Source organism: Onychostoma macrolepis, chromosome 08 (genome assembly GCF_012432095.1).
Source record: "Onychostoma macrolepis isolate SWU-2019 chromosome 08, ASM1243209v1, whole genome shotgun sequence".
Lineage (NCBI taxonomy): Eukaryota > Metazoa > Chordata > Actinopteri > Cypriniformes > Cyprinidae > Onychostoma > Onychostoma macrolepis.
In genome coordinates, this window is record NC_081162.1 from 19,233,198 (window position 1) to 19,253,505 (window position 20,308).

Consider the following 20,308-nt stretch of genomic DNA (forward strand, 5'->3'; position numbering starts at 1 on the left):
TTAAAACATGTGGGAAAAATGCCAGAAGACAAAGAACAGTTAATAATAGCTAAAATATCTGGACCAACCATGTAAAATACAGTTTTTAAAAACCAAGTAGGAAGGCAGTCAGAAGGACAGGAGGAGGATTTTGAAAGTACAACAATGCGTTCCAAGGTAGACAAAGAGATTTCATTCAAATGAGTAAATGTTGAAGGTGGACACGAATCAACATCATTATTTCTGAAATCAGTATTAAACTCCTGTCTAATCTCCACTATTTTATTATAAAAGTAATTCAAAAAGGCATTGCATTTCTCTGGAATAGATTCAACTGGCTGGCTAGGCAAAGGACCTATAATAGAATTAATAGTTTTAAAAAGTATTCTTTGATTATGTCCCTGTTTAGTAATCAGGTCTGAAAAATATGTGTTCCTTGCTTCCTTAACTTTACACTGATAAGTGGACATCAGAATTTTTAAAGAGGCAAGGGAGACACTAAGTTTATCCTTTTTCCACTTTCGTTCTGCCTTCCTGCATTGTTTCTTTAAGTTTCTTATTTCTTCATTTAGCCATGGTAAAGAAGGTTTCAGCTTTCTTACTCTAACTGGAGCTACAAAATCTATAATATCTCTACAAGAGCTGTTAAACACACCAACTAATTCCTCTACTGAGAATTCAGATTGCTAGTGTTAAAAGGAGAATTAAAGGCAGTGAAAGCTTGGCAGAAGTGAGAAATTGAGAGTCAGTTTAAAGGGCGAGAGCGAATCAGTGTAGAGGGTTTGGAATCAGAGAGAACAAGTGGAATCTGGAATAACACTGCATTATGATTAGAGATGGCAAAATCAATCAATTTCACATCCTCCACGCACAAACCATAAGAGAGCTCGAGGTCAAGCGTGTGCCCTTTGTCATGAGTAGGCTGCTTCACATATTGAGTCAAATCAAAAGAGTCTAGAAGTTTAATAAAATCAGAAGTAAACGAAGAAGAAGAGCAACAAACATGGATATTAAAATCACCGAAAATAAGAACTCTGTCATAATGCAGCATAACCACAGATAAAAAGTCCTGAATAAAACTGGAAATAGATTTAGGAGGTCGGTAGATTATAACACATAAAATAGGCAGTTTATTCTTTAAAATAAAAATAAGACTCTCAAAGGAAGGGAAGTGACCACATGAAACTGGGGAACAGCTAAAATCCCTTCTGTGAATTACTGCACACATATACTGTCAGACGTGACACTGAAGACTGGAGTAAAAGCTGCTGAAAAATCAACTTTGCCATTACAGGAATAAATCACATTTTAAAATGTATTAAAATAGAAAACAGTTATTTCAAATTGCGATAGTATTTCTATATTACTTATATTTTTATATTCTATACATTTATATTACTCTATTTTCTGTTAAATAAATGCATCCTAGGTGAGCATAAGCTTCATAATGCTTCTTTCAAAAACATTAAAAATCTTACTGACCCCCAAATTTTGAATGGTCGTATAGGAGTATTTTTATTTGAATAGGATCTGGTCATCTCAAAATTGCCCTGGAATAATGAAAAAATCTCTCCTGACTCCTCAGATAGGGTCCCCCAACTGAATCTCATTCATTTCCACCATTATTGATACCCTCGTGATCCTTTCATGAACCCTGTATGATACCCTTCATGAATCACAGGGTCATACACACACAATGTCATATCATATCATAAACTCTACCAATTAACATTCCGACATGATTTGTAATTTGCAATTTTTCTCTCAAAATACTTTTGAGCTGTTGTTGAGATCATACTTCTTACACCTCTCACAGCTGCTGCCTCTGTGTTCTTTGAGAAAGAGCTTGAAGCTCAAGAAGCAATGGAGGGGGATTCTGTCCTGTTTCGTTGTTTGCTCTCTAGCGATAATGCCCCAGTGACTTGGAGAAAAGATGCAAATCAGATCACACAGGGTGGGCGATATACCCTCCACCGTAAAGGTGCAACTCAGGAGCTTGAAATCAGGAGACTGAGAGTGCAGGATGCTGGCATGTACTCATGCAGCGTCAGAGGCAAGAAGACCTCTGCAACCCTCAGAGTGATAGGTAAATCAAAACAAACCTACATAAACAGTTAACAATAAAGTTTAGCTTGTCTTCAAACATAAACAAACTCCAAGGAGTCCTGTGAATTCACAACAGAGGTGTTCCTTTGCTCGGTTCCTTTCCAGAGCGTGTGAGGATTATGAAAGGACTGCGTGACTTGACAGTTACTGCAGGCGAGAGCGCACACTTTATGTGCGAGCTTTCACACGAGAACATCCTTGACGGGGTTTGGTTGCTTGGTTCCAATGAACTTCAGGAGAACGAGATGAACCAGATGAGTATCTGTTGTCGAGAACATCACTTGGTGCTCACTATGACCACAACTGAAGAGTCAGGTGTTGTGTCTTTTGTGGTGGGAAATGAAAAGACCTCTGCTCGCCTTCGCGTGAACAGCAAACCTACAGGTGAGTGTAAGGATCCTAATTGCAAATAATTTCTTTCATTTATTTACTATTAACCAGCTGTCAAACTGATACATAAAATAAACTGATAAACCCAAAATGTAATGTATCCTTTTAACTGCATACTCTAAAGTGCATTCTCTCTTTGTAGTTTTCATAGAGGAAAGACTGAAGGACATGACCATTTTTGAAGGAGATTCTGCCACCCTATCCTGTGTGACTTCTGACACCTGCACACCTGTCACCTGGAAACGAAATAATGTAACCCTGCTCTCTGGGGAAAAGTATGAACCTCTGAAACACGGGAAACGTAATGTTCTTCTGATTCATAAAGTCAGAAAAGAGGATGCTGGGATTTACATGTGTGATACAGGAGACATGCAGAGTAGTGCTACTCTTACAGTCAAAGGTAGGAACAGCTTGAAACACATTTGCTCCAGCTTTAAAGATTATTTTATTATTTTAGTAATAATAATATTCTTAATAATAATTACTTACTAATAAAATAAATCATTATTTGATATATTTAACTATTTATAAATGAATTAAATGATCAGTTTTAGTTTGTTTTTGTTTGAAACATGATTTATTTTTAAATTCATACGTTAATTCCTTTTTATTTTTAATTGGTACTCCTAGTACTTCATATTTCAGTTATAAAATTGTAAGTATTGTTTCAGAGAAGGAAATTGTGAAATTGTCATGGTATATTTATCTGTTGTAAGTCTTAAGCATGTTAGAACTTAACTGTTTACAAATCAAAATACAAATTACATTTGTACAGTACTTTTTGGAAATAGCACATATACCTAAGGGGCTCTTTGCTTACTCTCAGAACGTCCTTTGTTTTTCTGCCGGGAGCTCCAAAACCAAGAAGCTGAAGAGGGTGAGACTACTTTCTTGTGCTGTGAATTGTCTCAACCTGGAGTTGCAGTTGAGTGGAAGAAGGGAGCAGTTCTTCTTAGGTCTGGTAACAAATATGAGATGAAACAGGATGGATGTGATCTGCAGCTACAGATCAATGACCTCACAAGTCAAGACAGTGGGGCCTACAGGTGTTGTGCTGATGGCATTGAGACAAGGGCTAGTATTGCTGTAAAAGGTAATACCAAAATAATTATTTGTCTATGTTTCATTTGATGGTGAGGATACTTTAAAAAATACATTAATTGCATACATTCATCGAAGATGTATTTATTAAATATGTTGTTTTTTTTGCAATGTGAACATTTGTTTTACCACCGTTTCTTCTCCCATTGTGCCACAGAGCGTCCTTTGTTTTTCCATGAAGAGCTCCAAAACCAAGAAGCAGAAGAAGGTGAATCAGCGTTCCTGTGCTGTGAGCTCTCTAAACCTGGAGTAACAGTACAGTGGAAAAAGGGGGCAATGCTGCTGAAGAATGGACAGAAGTATGAGATGATGCAAGAGGGCAATGAAGTACAACTTCAGATCCATGACCTCACAAGTCAGGATAGTGGTACCTACAGATGTTGTGCTGGCAACATAGAGACACGGGCTAATATTATTGTTAAAGGTAGGAATGTACAATATACCATAACGGTTATGAAATATATTTAGTTTTTGTAGTATTAGTAGTATTAGTCGATATTGGATATTTAATTGTTCGTGCTCACTCCCCTATTTTTACATTCAATGTAGATCACTTAAAACACTAATAGTTATATAACATTATTAAATGTAATCTTTAGCAAATATAATTTTCATAATGTACATTATAATGCTGTGATGCATAAATTCATTTGTAGAATTTAAAACTATTCATTTTAGTTTTTAATGTTTTATTTTTAATGTGAAAAAATAATATAATATATATTTTAATACTGATCATCAGACAACAATCACTATCGGTGCATCCTTAAATGTTTGCAACAGAGTGTGTGTATAATGGTAATATAGGTTTTTAATTAAGGCATGGATATTCATCTGTCACTATGGTGTTTGAGTTGATTACCTGCAAATCTAGTTAACGCTAATATGCTTTCCCTTTTTAGAGCAACCTCTTTTCTTCTGTGAGGAACTCCATAACCAGGAAGCAGAGGAGGGCGAGACAGCCTTCCTTTGCTGTGAGCTCTCTAAACCTGGAGTTGAAGTGCTGTGGAAGAAGGGGGCAATACGATTGAGACCGGGAGACAAATATGAGATGAAACAAGATGGGTGCAAAGTACAGCTACAGATCCATGACCTGACACGTCAGGATAGTGGCACATACAAGTGCTGCTCTGGCTGCCTGGTTACCACAGCATCCATTGTAGTCAAAGGTGAGAATCGTGAAATTAGAGGGCCAAGAATTTGCCCCCTTCTCTGATTTGCTGTACAATATTAAAATACATACAGTGGGGGTAAATAATAACAACAAAAAATCGCATTTCAAAAAAGTTATGAATTGATTTGCATTGAAATAAGTATTTGATCCCCTATCAATCAGCAAGATTTCTGGCTCCCAGGTATCTTTTATACAGGTAAGGAGCTGAGATTAGGAGCACTCTCTTAAAGGGAGTGCTCCTAATCTCATCTATATCTCATATAAAAAACAACCTGTCCATAGAAGCAATCAATCAATCAGATTCCAAACTCTCCACCATGGCCAAGACCAAAGAGCTGTCCAAGGATGTCAGGGACAAGATTGTAGACCTACATAAGGCTGGAATGGGCTACAAGACCATCACCAAGCAGCTTGGTGATAAGGTGACAACAGTTGGTGCGATTATTCGCAAATGGAAGAAACACTAAATAACTGTCAATCTCCCTCGGTCTGGGGCTCCATGCAAGATCTCACCTCGTGGAGTTTCAATGATCATGAGAACGGTGAGGAATCAGCCCAGAACTACATGGGAGGATATTGTCAATGATCTCAAGGCAGCTTGGACCATAGTCACCAAGAAAACAATTGGTAACACACTACACCGTGAAGTACTGAAATCCTGCAGCGCCCGCAAGGTCCCCCTGCTCAAGAAAGCACATGTACAGGCCCTTCTGAAGTTTGCCAATGATTCAAAGGAGAACTGGGTGAAAGTGTTGTGGTCAGATGAGACCAAAATCCAGCTCTTTGGCATCAACTCAACTCTCCGTGTTTGGAGGAGGAGGAATGCTACCTATAACCCCAAGAACACCATCCCCACCGTCAAACATGGAGGTGGAAACATTATGCTTTGGGGGTGTTTTTCTGCTAAGGGGACAGGACAACTGCACTGCATCAAAGGAACGATGGACGGGGCCATGTAATGTCAGGGCCAGGTCATTGAAGCCAGTCAGGGCATTGAAAATGGGTCGTGGATGGGTATTCCAGCATGACAATGACCCAAAACACACGGCCAAGGCAACAAAGGAGTGGCTCAAGAAGAAGCACATTAAGGTCCTGGAGTGGCCTACTGAGTCTCCAGACCTTAATCCCATAGAAAATCTGTGGAGGGAGCTGAAGGTTCGAGTTGCCAAATGTCAGCCTCGAAACCTTAATGACTTGGAGAGGATCTGTAAAGAGGAGTGGGACAAAATCCCTCCTGAGATGTGTGCAAACCTTGTGGCCAACTACAAGAAATGTCTTACCTCTGTGATTGCCAACAAGGATTTTGCCACCAAGTACTAAGTCATGTTTTGCGAAGGGGTCAAATACTTATTTGACTCATTAAAATGCAAATCGATTTATAACTTTTTTGAAATGCGTTTTTCTGGATTTTTTTGTTGTTATTCTGTCTTTCACTGTTAAAATAAACCTACCATTAAAATTATAGACTGATCATTTCTTTGTCAGTGGGCAAACGTACAAAATCAGCAGGAGATCAAATAATTTTTCTCCCACTGTATTTAAAAATAAAAACTACTTGAAATAACATAAACATACATAATTAGCTTATTTATTAAAGACTTTTTAATTCCTAAAGACTGAATAATTGAAAGATTACAATTTATTTTTCAGAACATCCTTTGTACTTCATCAAGATGCTTGAGTGTCAAGAAGCAGAAGAGGGCGAAACTGCCTTCCTTTGCTGTGAGCTTTCCAAACCTGGGGCTGCCGTACAGTGGAAGAAGGGATCTGTGCTGCTAAAGCCTGGAAGGAAGTATGAAATAAAGCAGAATGGCAGTGAACTGCAGCTTCAGATCCATGAGCTCACAAGCCAAGACAGTGGTGTCTACACATGCTGTGTTGGTAGTCTAGTGACCTCAGCATCTCTGGAAGTGAAAGGTATGGTATATTCAATTTAGCTTCCAATTTGAGTTGTTAGAGTACACGTTAATTAACATACTCATTTGCTGCATTCAGAACAACCACTGTATTTCTGTGAGGAGCTCCAAAAGCAAGAAATAGAAGAGGGTGAGACTGCCATATTGAGCTGTGAGCTCTCTAAACCTGGAGTGGAAGTGCAGTGGAGGAAGGGAATTGTGTTGCTTCGACCAGGAAACAGATATGAGATGAAGCAAGATGGCTGTAAATTACAGCTTCTGATACATGAGCTCAACAGTCAGGACAGTGGCGTCTACAAATGTTGTGCTGGTAGCTTGGTGACCGCAGCATCTATCGATGTGAAAGGTATGTGTTTTTCTATAATGAAAATTCTACAAAATTGTTAAATCGACTGACTCTTGAATAAAATATAAAAAAGTAGAGATGCAACAATCTATGCACTGGATAGGAAAACGAGTAAGTATGGCGTGATCCAGCATAAGATTAGCTTCCTTTCAGGTAGCAGAAATTGTTAAAATTTATTTGATGTTCTCCAGAATCACCAGTTGTCTTTCAAGAGGAGCTCCAAAGCCTTGAAGCAGAGGAAGGTGAGACGGCCACCCTGACCTGTGAGCTCTCTAAACCTGGAGTTGCTGTGCAGTGGAAGAAGGGAACAGTGAGGCTAAAGCCAGGTAACAAGTATGAGATGAAACAAGATGGCTGTCTACAACAGCTTCAAATATATGACCTGAAACATGAAGATAGTGGCTCGTATAAATGTTGTGCTGGCAGTCTGGTGACAACTGCTTCGCTTGTGGTAAAGGGTAAGGGACATAACAATATTCTGACATAAAAATCACTCAATCATTAATCTTTTTTTTCTATCCAGTTGTCTTTCAGTAAAGCATGAATGCATATTTTTTGTTTGCCTTCTACAGAACATCCCTTGTTCTTTTCCAAGGAGCTCCAAAACCAAGAAGCAGAAGAGGGTAGGACAGCAATATTTTGCTCTGAGCTCTCTAAACCTGGAGTTTCTGTGCAGTGGAAGAAGGGAACAGTGTTGCTGAAGCCTAGTAGAAAATATGAGATTAAAGAGGATGGCTGTCAACTACAGCTTCAGATACATGAGCTAACAGCTCAGGACAGTGGGGCCTACAAATGTTGTGCTGGTAGCCTGGTCACAACTGGATCTCTTGTGATAAAAGGTAATTCAAATGCCAGTTTTCCACATTTTGACCTTTGATATAAGAATTGATTAATTTCAGCAAGAAACAAATGGACACATGAACAGTTTAAAGATATGTATGCTTTTGTTTTCCCTCTACAGAAAAGCCATTGTACTTCTCGGAGGAGCTCCAAAACCATAAAGCAGAGGAGGGTAAGACAGCCATATTGTGCTGTGAGCTCTCTAAACCTGGAGTTTCAGTGCAGTGGAAAAAGGGAACAGTACTTTTGAAGCCTAGTAACAAATATGAGATTAAAGAGGTTGGCCGCAAACTACAGCTTCAGATCCATGAGCTAACAGCTCAGGACAGTGGGGCCTACAAATGTTGTGCTGGAAATCTGGTCACAACTGCTTCTCTTGTAATAATAGGTAAATGGATTATTCACATGCCCACATTTGATATAAAAATTAATAAAGTATATGTTCAATAGAAAACAAATAGACACATGAACAGAAAACAGACATATATGCTTTTGTTTTCCCCTTCCAGAACAGCCATTGTTCTTCTCTGAAGAGCTCCAAAACCAAGAAGTAGAGGAGGGTAACACAGTTACATTGCACTGTGAGCTCTCTAAACCTGGCGATTCAGTGCAGTGGAAAAAGGGAACAGTGCTTTTAAAGCCTAGTAAAAAATATGAAATTAAACAGGATGGCCAGCAGCTACAGCTTCAGATCCATGAGCTAACAACTCAGGACAGTGGGGCCTACAAATGTTGTGTTGGGAGCCTTGTCACAACTGCTTCTCTTGTGGTAAAAGGTGAGTGAAGTTATTCAAATGTGATAGCTGTAAGTATGGTGTTTGGTATAACAATTTTTTTGGACTGTTTATGTGTCCAGTTTTTTTCTGTTGAGCATGTAAAGATGTAGATATTTTTGATTTTCCCTCACCAGAACATCCCTTGTTCTTCTCTGAGGAGCTCCATAACCAAGAAGCAGAGGAGGGTAAGACAGTCACATTGTGCTGTGAGCTCTCTAAACCTGGAGTGTTAGTGCAGTGGAAGAAGGGGACAGTGCTTTTGAAGCCTAGTAAAAAATATGAGATAAAACAGGATGGACGTCAACTACAGCTTCAGATCCATGAGCTAACAGCTCAGGACAGTGGGGCCTACAAATGTTGTGTTGGAAACCTGGTCACAACTGCTTCTTTTGTGGTAAAAGGTAAATGAATTATGCAAATACCATTTTTCACAATTTGACTTTTGAAATAATAATTAATTTATTAATCTGTTCATGTGTTTATTTTGTTTTTGTTGAACATGACAACATATGTTTTTGTTTACCCTCTCAAGAAAAGCCATTGTTTTTCTCTGATGAGCTCCAAAACCAAGAAGCAGAGGAGGGTGAGACAGCCATATTGTGCTGTGAGCTCTCTAAACCTGGAGTTTCAGTGCAATGGAAGAAGGGAACAGGGCTTTTGAAACCTAGTAAAAAATATGAGATAAAACAGGATGGCCATCAACTACAGCTTCGTATCCATGAGCTAACAACTCAAGACAGTGGGGCCTACAAATGCTGTGTCGGAAGCCTTGTGACAACTTGCTCTGTTACAGTGAATGGTATAAAAACATGTTTAAGTGGAAAAAGTACTCTCTCCATGTAGAGCACTCTAACAACATTGCTTGCTATTAAACCAGCACGTCATGATAATTCGTTAAGAGCACATGATTTGTGAATAGCCACAAATGGTAGAAACATGAAATGTATTTTTATTTCCCCATGTCCAGAGAAACCAATATTCTTCTGCAAGAACCTACAAAGCCTTGAAGCAGAGGAAGGTGAGACAGTCACCCTGACCTGTGAGATCTCAAAACCTGTAGTTTCTGTGCAGTGGAAGAAGGGAACAGTGTTGCTAAAACCTGGAAACAAGTATGAAATGAAACAAGATGGCTGTGTGCTACAGCTCCAGATACGTGACCTGAAAAGTGATGATAGTGGCTCTTATAAATGTTGTTCGGGTATTATGGTGACAACTGATTCTCTTGTGGTAAAGGGTGAGTGATTTGATTTAAATGCCATTTTCCAAATGTTTTTATAGATGTGACAGAGGAATGAATTTATTAGTCTGTTCATTTGTCCATTTTATTCTGTTCGGCATGTAAACATATTTTTGTTTTCCCCCACTAGAACATCCCTTGTTCTTCTCTAAGGAACTCCATAACCAAGAAGCAGAGGAGGGTAAGACAGTCACATTGCACTGTGAGCTCTCTAAACCTGGAGTTTCTGTGCAGTGGAAGAAGGGAGCAGTAATACTTAAACCTTGTAAAAAATATGAGATTAAACAGGACGGCTGCCAACTACAGCTTCAAATCCATGAAGTAACAGCTCAGGACAGTGGGGCCTACAAATGCTGCGCTGGAAGCCTGGCAACTAATGGTTCTATTAAAGTGACAGGTACAGATATTGTTTTAGTGAAACATGTATCTGCAGTTCCCAACTTTTTGTCCATGTAGAACGTTTTTCATACATGGAAGAAACCAAACTTTATTTTTTTTTCTCATGCACAGAGCAACCTGTATTTTTCTGCAAGATCCTTCAAAACCTTGAAGCTGAAGAAGGTGAAACTGCGTTCCTGACATGTGAGCTCTCAAAACCTGGAGTTGCCGTGCAGTGGAAAAAGGGAACAGTGTTGCTAAAACCAGGAAACAAGTATGAGATGAAACAGAATGGCTCTGAATTGCACCTTCAAATCCATGATTTAAAATGTCAGGACAGTGGTGTCTACAAATGCTGTGCTGCTAGGATGGAGACAACAGCTTCTGTTGTTGTAAAAGGTACATTTATGTGCATTTCCATTTTTTCCAAATTTCAATTTTTGCTTAAAACATTCAAATAAGTATTGTTGCATTTCTCATATTTTCACACCAGAATCTCCACCTAAAATTAAAGACATCCCTCAAGCCCCACCAAGAATAAAAGGAAAAAACATTATGGAGGAAACACACAGTGGTCTAGTCCATAAGAAACAAGCTGCAGTCATTGAGGAATCAGACATCTCTATCTTAGAGCCATCAGAGGTTCACTTCCAGGATCTCTGTGAGAAATCGACAGATGACCAGGAAGTCAAGAGAAAATCATTGGTGAGACAAAAGGGAAAAGATGTGAGTTCCAAAATGGTTATCAATGAGTCTAGTTGGACCATGGGAGAACCTGAAATTCCTTCTCTTGCAACCAATGTACCTGAAGAACCAAGAAAAAAGGGGTTGGACACAGCTTCCAAATGGGTTACTAAGATTTCTGTGGACCAGCACAATGAAGAGATCTCAGGGCAAGTTCAAAAGAAAACTCCAAGCATAGATACAAATGAACAGAGCAAGGAACCACCCAGAGACGTTCCCCTGCCTCCACCACGGTCAAAGGGTAAGGCCACACATCCAGATGATTCACTCCAAGACCAGAGAGGCAAGGAACAAGATGTTGTCATTAAGGCTACTGTGGAGACCACAAAGGCATCAAAGCATGTTGACCTAACAGTGTCACTCCCTAAAGAGAATGTCTCCCAGCTTCATGTTGAAACCAAAAGGCAACCCTATGTTTTGGAAACGAAGATCCAAGATATGGACATAAAAGAAACTGTGGATACCACTTTGAAGATATCAGAACATGACTTAAATACCCCAGTCTTCAAAGAGATAACAGCGAAACACATTGAATCATCTCAGGAACAATCATGTAATTTAGAAGAAAATAATCAGTATATCAAACTGGAGTCAACTGTAAACAAGGAACCAAAGAAAGAGAAAATTGTGAACAAGGAAACAGAGTTGGAAGAACCAAAACAGAAATCATTGGATAAGAATGCAGCACATGAAAATCAAAATTTCCAATCTGTAAAGAGATCAGAAATTGAAAAGGTTCAATCCATGGATGAACATCATGGACAAATAACAAAGAATATTACAGAAAAAGCACCAAGTATTGCAATTGCAAGCCAGAAACCACCGCAAGCCAGAGACACCACAATGCCCATTAGATATATGCAGAAGGAATTACAGGCAGGTGAACTGAATTTACCACACATTGATAGTGGAGAGCAGAAACATGTCAAGCAGGTTGTGGATGAACATCATGGAAAAGTACCGAAGCATGTAACAGGAAAAGCAACACATATTGCCATTACAAGCCAGAAATTCAAAGAAGAAATAATTACTGCAGAGAAAACTACAGCGATTAAAGAAGTGCAGAAATATTCAGAGGAAGGTGAACTGAATTTACCACACACTGATAGTGAAGATGTGAAAAATGTGAAGCAAGCTCTGGATGAAGATAAGGTTAAAGCATCACAGCATGTTATAGGAAAAGTAACTAATATTGCCATTACCAACCAGAAACCCAAGGAGCAAATAATTTTTGCACAGAAGGACACGACAATGCCCATTAGAAATGTGCATAAGGAATTACAAGCAGGTGACCCAAATTTACTACACATTGATAGCGGAGAACTGAAACACGTCAAGTGGAATGTAGAAGAACATCATGGAAAAGTACCAAAGCATGCTACAGGAAAAGCAACAAATATTGCAATTGCAAGCCAATTCAAAGAAGAAATAATTCCTGCAGAGAAAGCTATGTCCATTAGGGATGTGCAAAGGGATTCACAGGTGTTTGAACCAAACTTACTACACATTGATAGCAGAGATGAGAAAAATGTGAAGCAGGTCACAGATAAATGTAACGTAAAAGTACCAAAGCATGTTAAGGAAAAGGCACCAAGCATTACAAGACAGCATTTAAGAGAACAAATAATTCCTGCAGAGAAAGCTATAACAACATCTTTTAGGGACGTGCAGAAGGCATCACAGGAAGTTGAACCAAACTTGCCACACATGGATAATAAAAATCAGAAAAATGTGAAGGAGGTTGTCCTTGAAGAAGATGTTTCCAGAGGATCAAACACTCAACCTGAGGAGATGATGCCAGAGCAGATCACAAGTGTGGATACTGACAAACAGAAGAGTTTAAAAGCAGAACAAGGTGGTGCTGGTATAGACATAGATTTTGAAGATGAGCCAGAGATGCTTGAGGCTGCGATTAAAATACAAGCTGCTTTCAAGGGCTACAAAACTAGAAAGGACATGCGGCTCATCTTTAAAGAAGTGTTCAAGAACCAGAATATTGATCTTGGTGGCACTGCATTCCTAGAGTGTGTTGTGGAAGGTCAAATAAGCACTGCGCATTGGCTTAAAGATGGAGTAGATCTCAAGCCTGGGAAAAGGCACAAAATCACCCATAATGCCTATGGTAGGTGTCTTCTAGAAATTTCCAGCTTTACAAACAAAGATGCTGGAATCTACACATGCGAAGTTGCAAACAAGTTTGGAGCAATTAGTTACAATGGGAATGTGATGGTGGGTAAACCACAGAAGCCATCACAAACAATTCAGACTGCACAAACACCAGGTACAGAAATGGTCTCTGAGAAAGAGGTTTTGCCAACAATTAACACTGAAGAGGAGTCATTGAGACTCGTCTATGACCTACCGGCAGATGCTACCTACAGCAAGATCCAGGAGAAAAGGAGAAGTCTAATTTCAGTCAGCTCTAGTGAGTTGTCTAAATAATCTGTTTCAAAGTGTTTATGCTATATAATAGACGCAATAGTAGGTTTGCACTGATGTTAACTTCTGGCTGATGCCAATAAAGACAATAATTATTCCCTGTATTATGTCATGTTCTATGACTGATTAATGGCACCTTATCGGAAAATAAAAACAATCTTAAATTAAATAAATAAATAAAAATTAAACACAAAAAAGAATATTAAATATTAGATATTAAATTAGTTAAAGGTTAATAAATTATTTATTTCTCAAAGATTAATTTGTGTAGTATTAGAATTTTGCACATCAATAGCAGCTGAACGTTTTTGTTTTTTGTAATCCTCTTTAGTATCCTGTTACTCAGATTATGACACAGCCCCAGATGTTGAGACGGAATACCAATCTAGGTAAGTTTTACATCGTAAAGACCTCTCAGGGGGTCTTAATTATAAAGAATGATGGCAGTGTAAGAGCATTTTTCACTTATTTGTACTTTGGAATAATACTTTGCAATGTTTTTAAATGAATATGTTCTCAAACAGAGGTAAAGAGGCAGAGAAGTCAAAAACTGAGGCTTCTACTACTCAGAATTGTGAAGAAGAAAAAAGAATCAGTGTACAATTCCCAAACAATACAGACCAGCTAAAAGTAAAAGGTCAGTTCTATTGGTACTACGAGTTATGTTTTAAAGCTCAGAGATAATTAAATAATATGCAGCTAATAGCAGTTTGAGAAGCTTAATATACCTTTTGGGCTTCTGTATTGTTGCGTTCGTATTTGGCATAGGTGGTGATTCACAGAGCCAGACACCCTCACCCAAACGCATACATTCCTACAAGTCCTCTGCAAATGCTGAGTCGTTCTCTGAGTCAGATGGAGATGATGATAGAGGAGAGGTAGCAACTTTTTATAATAAGTGAACAATAATAATAATAAACTTCAATTATTGGGACTTTTTGTGCATATTGTATTTCAGAGTGCTTTAGAAACAAGTGAAAAGTAAAACATAAAATGCACTGATAATGGAGTATATGTGTTTGTCACTTTGCAGACCTTTGATATTTATGTAGCCAAAAGTGATTGTCAGCCTCTCGGAGGAAACAAAGAGGTTTTTGTTCTAAAGGAAGGCCAGTTTGTGGAGGTCCTGGACTCAGCCCATCCTGTGAGGTGGCTTGTCCGTACAAAGCCAACCAAGATCACACCATCCCGTCAAGGCTGGGTATCCCCGGCATACCTAGAAAAGAAGACGAGGGTGAATGGATGTGTGTGTGTGTGTGTGTGTGTGTATATAAATGGTAAAAAATGTTGTTACATTATTTTAATAACATTTCTTTTTTTCTAAGGAAATATTTTCATTGGCCCATGAAGCAGAGACAAAAGAATCCCCTGAGAAAAGCAAAATAGTTTTTACAAAGGATGAGCACAGTTTGATCCAAAGGTAAATCAGACTCAAGTCTACCAGAAGTTCAAAGTCTTACAAGACTGTTTGTTTTTCATATAGAATTGTTTTTTTTTTCACTATTTCAGCTTCACTTAAGTATGCACAGATCACAAATAAGAATGTCTTTATTGTTTATTTTATTATCAGGCTTTGTGAAATGCTAAATTGCCTAACTTTTTTATTTCTAGTCGCTTGATCAAGGGACTCCTTGATGGTGAGAATAATTTTGTGCGCGAGATAAACTTCTTTGTGGAGCACCATTTACAATACTTAGAGACAAGCTCTCAAGTTCCTCTCACCATCCTAAGTCAAAAAGAGTACATATTCCGCAATATCAGAGATATTGCAAGTTTCCATGAATGGTAAACACATCTCTTTTATTCTATATAATATAATATATGCGTTCACATTGTGGTTTAACTTCTTTGTCCCTCTGTCCCTCCATCACAGCTGTATTCTCCCTAAGCTGGAGATGTGTTTCTCAGATGATGATGTAGCCCAGTGTTTTGTCAGTTATGCACTGGACTTTGAGATGTATCTCCAGTTCATTACAGGCCTGCCCCAAGCCGAGGCTTGCATCTCAGACAAAAACACACAGCATTTCTTCAAGGTAAGAGCACATACTGTTTTAAGTTTGGCAGAAAGTGATCCTTCTTTTAAATTATGTGAAGTACCTTAAAATAAACCAAAATTATTTTTCTACTGTGTTCCAGCAATATGCAAACACAGAGTTGGCACATTTGGATACCCAGGTCTTCAACGTTAGCACGTATTTGCAGAGACCCATGGAGCGAATTCAAACATACAAAAATGTACTTAAGGTGTGGTAGCTTAATCATTTTCTTTAATACACACACACACATCACATTTATATATATGATTTAGGTTCAACAACCATTCAAAAGTTGGGCTCAGTCTGTGTTAAAATATATTCACACACAAACAATAAAAAACAAAACAATATTTAAAAAGTCGTAATTATTGCTTTCAATACAGCCTGTTAGCAGCTTCCATTTTTGTCTTATTTAGGAGCTGATCAGGAACAAAGCAAAAAGCGGACAGAACTGTTGCCTGCTGGAGAATGCCTTTGCCATTGTTTCCAGCTTGCCATGGCGTGCAGAGAACTTGCATCATCTGTCCATGATTGAGAATTACCCTGCACCTCTCAAGGGGCTTGGAGAACCCATTCGACAGGTACTGTATCATTATACCCTGAACCTCTTTGTTTGCAGGTTGACAGGATGACAAGTGTGAGTAAGGATTGGAAGGTATCATCCTGCTAATGATAGTGTCGATGTGTTTTTTTTCCAGGGCCATTTTACAGTATGGGAGGAAATTCCTGATGTCAAAATCTCTCAAAGAGGACATCACCGCCACGTCTTTCTCTTCAAAGACTGTATTGTTTTCTGCAAGCTGAAGAGAGAACTTGGCACATACACTGAGGCCTACATATTCAAGAATAAGATGAAGGTTTAATCAGATATGCATTTATTAGTATAGCATTTTTTAATAATGCAGAACTTTTACAGTCTATTCTACATGCTGTTCTGCTGAAAACATAGCTAAATTTCACTGATGAAATTCAATCTAAATGCAGTTCAATGAACAGTTTCACCTTGCATTTGAAAAGATATGTGTACAGTGCACTGCGCATGTAATGTCATGTATATCATGGCAGCACTAATCACTGCAGTCCATTTCACATCCATTCCAAATGCATTTGCTTTCTTCACAGCTGAGTGATATTGATGTAAAGGATACAGTGGAAGGAGATGACAGGTCATTTGGTCTTTGGCACGAGCACCGGGGAATGGTGAGAAAAATCATTCTGCAAGCTCGATCCATCCTCCTCCGCCTCTCCTGGCTCAAAGATCTGAGAGACCTGCAGCAGCGCAGCAAACAGCCCACTTGGAGTAAGTTAGGACACAGAAGAGCAAACTTAAGAATAAATCTGTTTTGACTGCTTGAAATGATTGCATTTTTGCAACACCTCTTTGTTTCATATCTACAGCTGCCCCATGCTTTGAGCAGCATCTTACTGACTATCCAGCAAAGCTAGGACAAACTGTAAAACTGGTTTGCAAAGTCACTGGAACACCAAAACCAGTAATAAAGTGGTATAAAGGTAAATAATACTATCTGTGTGTATATAAATATAGAAAGTTAACATTTACATAGTGTATAAGTGGGTTCTGCTGATGTGCTGTCCTCAGATGGTCACTCTGTGGAAGAAGACGAGCATCACATTACATCAGAAGGACAGTTAGGTGCTTGTTATCTTGTACTGACTGGTGTCACAGAGGTGGACTCAGGTCAATACATGTGTTATGCAACCAATCCTGCAGGGAACGCAAGCACTCTGGCTAATATCATGATTGATGGTAAGTTTTGGAGAAATTGTTAGTATGGCCATCTGTTATAATGTTTGTATTTATTTCCAAACTCATGTGTTGCATTTACACTGTTCAAAAATTGGGGTCGGTAAGATTTCTTACATAGTTTTATTCAGCAAGGATATAAATTGAGAAAAAGGTTTTTGTTTCCCACAGTGCCTCCAAGTTTTACAACCAGACTGCACAACTCAGTGTTTGTAAAGGGACAAGATGTGCAGTTCAAGTGCTCCACACAATCTGCTCCTTTACCATCAATAAGGTACAACTGGTTCCATTCACTCATATTAATGTAATGGCATTTATATGGACATAAACAAGCTCAGACAATCTATGTGCACAGGTGGTTTAAGGATGGTATTCAGCTTGAGGATAACAGGAAACACCAGATTCAATCTGATGTCCAAACAGGAATTCTCACTCTCACTATAAAGAGAGCTGAAGAGGCAGATCTAGGTCAATACCAGTGTGAGGTACCAGAGTCTTCTGCTACTTTTTGATGACTTTATATCGTACAGTATTTGGATCCCATTTTATACTTTTTCTCTGTGTTTATGATACAGCTACAGAATGAAGTAGGCAGTGCTAAGTGTAAAGCTGAACTCTGCCCTCCAGCACCATTACCTGTGACAGTCAGGACCCAAAAGCAATCACAAACTACCCCAACTCCAGGTAGGATGAAGAGAGTGTGAACAGCAATTGCTGTTTTAAGGCAGAGAAGGTGTGTATTTGGCCACTAAGTCTCACCATGTGTTGGTGGGCACCAGTAGGCTTTGAAGGAGCACATACCACAGTCATCTCCAACTCCGACTTCCCACCCATTCCTCATGCTCCGTCACTGGAACTCCAGATCTTCTGAATATCCATTCCACTCCTCTAACAACTAGCTCTGTAGTCTGGAGACCATTTTCAGATTAAAATCATATGTATTAATAAACTGTACTTTTATGTTGTGCTGAATTTCACCAACAGTTTCCCATTTTCAAGAGCTTCTTGGTCTGGAAGAAACCTTTGATGGGATCACTCAAACTTGTATCAAAAACTTCATCGGCCATCTTCATAGAGGCATCTGCATTGCATTATGTCACTGGAAACATTTACTTACATTATAATATTACATTTTTTATATGTACATATACAATACCTTTCAAAAGTTTGGGGTCGGTAAAATTAATGTTTTAAAAATGTTTTGCTATACTTATCAAGGCTATATTTATTTAAAATAAAAATACAGTAAAACAGTTGTGAAATATTATTACAATTTAAAATAACTGTTTTCTATTTTAATATATTTTAAAATGTAATTTATTCCTGTGTTGGCAAAGCTGAATTTTCAGCAGTTTTCAGTGTCACATGATCCTTCAGAAATGATTCTAATATGCTGATTTTTGCAGGATATTTTGATGTATAGAAAATTCTAAAGAATTCAGAAGAATTAAAAGTTTTGAGGCATTTATTTGAAATAGGAATCTTTTATTATAAATATCTATATTGTTGTTTTTGTTCAATTTAATGTGTCCTTGCTAAATGAACGTATTAATTAAAAAAACAAAAACAAATCTTACTGACCCCAATTTTTGGAACTGCAGTGTAAGTTTTCATTTTATTTGTCTTTAATTCATTTGGTATTAAATAAAACTGCATGCTACTTCATATATCATATGTACAGTATATCATGTCATACATTTTCTTTAATATGCCTTTGTGGTTATATGTTTTCATTTATACATTACGTGTTTCATAAGCAGCTTATGAACACTTGTCAATCATGTGCATTTCCACATCCAGTTTAACACACTTTCCATCCCATTTCCTTTATAGTCACAGAGCAGGAGACTAAAGATCTGATCAAAATCATCATGTAAGTGTCTTCACACAGATGCCTCAGCATTTTGCATGCATGCTACTTTCCCTTTTTTCTTTCTTTCTGTCTCTTTTCTTCTCCTTGTCTGTTCCACATATCTGTTTATATACATGTTCTCATGGTGTCCCGGCCAGTGCATGCTCCGCTAACATGCCACGTCCATCTTCAAAGCTGGTTATGTGCTAAGACTCAAGCCTTGCTGCAGATAGGGCCAAGTGGCTCTTTGCGCTGCTTGTGAGGCAATGTGACTGTATACATGTGATCTGTGACTTAAAACACTGGTCGGGAAAAGCTATGACACTTCTTGCTCTGTTTGTATACCTGTCCTTATACGGGTAAGTGCATATATTATTTTACAGTTGAGTTTAGAGAAGAAATTAAAACAAATATTCTACTTCATTCCTTATTTAAAGCTGATTGAATGACCACAGACCTTAATTTAATTAATTAATAAGTATTTTTAATATTTTAAATTTTTTTATGTTTGCATTATTTATGTAAGTACAGTTATTTACTTTGGGCATAAGTTATATCTAATTTTTATAAATATTATATATTTTTAATAGATTATATTTATTTTTTACAGTATACACTACCATTAAAAGTTTTGGGTCGGTAAGATTTTTAAAAATGCTTTTGAAGAAGTCTCTTATGCTCACCAAGGCTGCATTTATTTGATCAAAAATACTGTAGATACATTAATATTATGAAATATTATTACAGTTTAAAAGCATTTTTCTATATTTTAAGATTGTAATTTATTGCTGTGATCGCAAAGCTATTTGATAAGAACAGAATTAGTTTGAAATAGAAATCTTTTGTTAAGTTTTACATGTCTTAAATGTCTTTAAAAAAGACTTCATTGCTGAATAAAAGTATTCTTATAAAAAAAAAGGAAAATCTTATTGACCTCAAACTTTTGAACGGTAGTGTATGTAAAATGAAATAGTTTTTATCAGTTTGACAACCTAATTGTTTTCAAACAGAGCCCCAATCAGAAGGTTGGTCCACTTCCTTTGTGAAGAACCTGTTTCATATACTCTTTCAGCCTGGAAACCCTGAACCGTAAGTTTACATACAGTCTGTGCAATCTGTGGGCTATAAACATAGTCTTTATTATGAATAGTTTAATTATACTGCAATGCATACATACTGTACTGTGTGGTTCTTTAAGCAGTGATATTCAGGACAGTTGATTATCTCAT

General features: G+C 37.9%; 1 protein-coding gene across 1 annotated transcript in view; it reads left to right on the plus strand.

The window, feature by feature from the left end:
• The window catches only part of obscna (obscurin, cytoskeletal calmodulin and titin-interacting RhoGEF a), a 48,470-nt gene that overhangs the window by 18,430 nt on the left and 9,732 nt on the right, over positions 1 to 20,308 (plus strand). Inside the window, exons 28-62 of the mRNA XM_058784226.1 lie at positions 1,796 to 2,065; positions 2,191 to 2,469; positions 2,618 to 2,875; positions 3,302 to 3,568; positions 3,734 to 4,000; positions 4,479 to 4,745; positions 6,401 to 6,667; positions 6,746 to 7,012; positions 7,204 to 7,470; positions 7,585 to 7,851; positions 7,974 to 8,240; positions 8,362 to 8,628; positions 8,763 to 9,029; positions 9,161 to 9,427; positions 9,596 to 9,862; positions 9,996 to 10,262; positions 10,376 to 10,642; positions 10,737 to 13,412; positions 13,758 to 13,815; positions 13,951 to 14,063; positions 14,195 to 14,304; positions 14,460 to 14,660; positions 14,752 to 14,846; positions 15,038 to 15,211; positions 15,300 to 15,459; positions 15,563 to 15,670; positions 15,879 to 16,043; positions 16,161 to 16,319; positions 16,585 to 16,762; positions 16,861 to 16,974; positions 17,063 to 17,230; positions 17,399 to 17,501; positions 17,583 to 17,712; positions 17,803 to 17,911; positions 20,090 to 20,168. Of these exons, the coding sequence (XP_058640209.1) occupies positions 1,796 to 2,065; positions 2,191 to 2,469; positions 2,618 to 2,875; positions 3,302 to 3,568; positions 3,734 to 4,000; positions 4,479 to 4,745; positions 6,401 to 6,667; positions 6,746 to 7,012; positions 7,204 to 7,470; positions 7,585 to 7,851; positions 7,974 to 8,240; positions 8,362 to 8,628; positions 8,763 to 9,029; positions 9,161 to 9,427; positions 9,596 to 9,862; positions 9,996 to 10,262; positions 10,376 to 10,642; positions 10,737 to 13,412; positions 13,758 to 13,815; positions 13,951 to 14,063; positions 14,195 to 14,304; positions 14,460 to 14,660; positions 14,752 to 14,846; positions 15,038 to 15,211; positions 15,300 to 15,459; positions 15,563 to 15,670; positions 15,879 to 16,043; positions 16,161 to 16,319; positions 16,585 to 16,762; positions 16,861 to 16,974; positions 17,063 to 17,230; positions 17,399 to 17,501; positions 17,583 to 17,712; positions 17,803 to 17,911; positions 20,090 to 20,168 (9,445 nt within the window). The remainder of the gene's footprint in view (positions 1 to 1,795; positions 2,066 to 2,190; positions 2,470 to 2,617; positions 2,876 to 3,301; positions 3,569 to 3,733; positions 4,001 to 4,478; positions 4,746 to 6,400; positions 6,668 to 6,745; positions 7,013 to 7,203; positions 7,471 to 7,584; positions 7,852 to 7,973; positions 8,241 to 8,361; positions 8,629 to 8,762; positions 9,030 to 9,160; positions 9,428 to 9,595; positions 9,863 to 9,995; positions 10,263 to 10,375; positions 10,643 to 10,736; positions 13,413 to 13,757; positions 13,816 to 13,950; positions 14,064 to 14,194; positions 14,305 to 14,459; positions 14,661 to 14,751; positions 14,847 to 15,037; positions 15,212 to 15,299; positions 15,460 to 15,562; positions 15,671 to 15,878; positions 16,044 to 16,160; positions 16,320 to 16,584; positions 16,763 to 16,860; positions 16,975 to 17,062; positions 17,231 to 17,398; positions 17,502 to 17,582; positions 17,713 to 17,802; positions 17,912 to 20,089; positions 20,169 to 20,308) is intronic.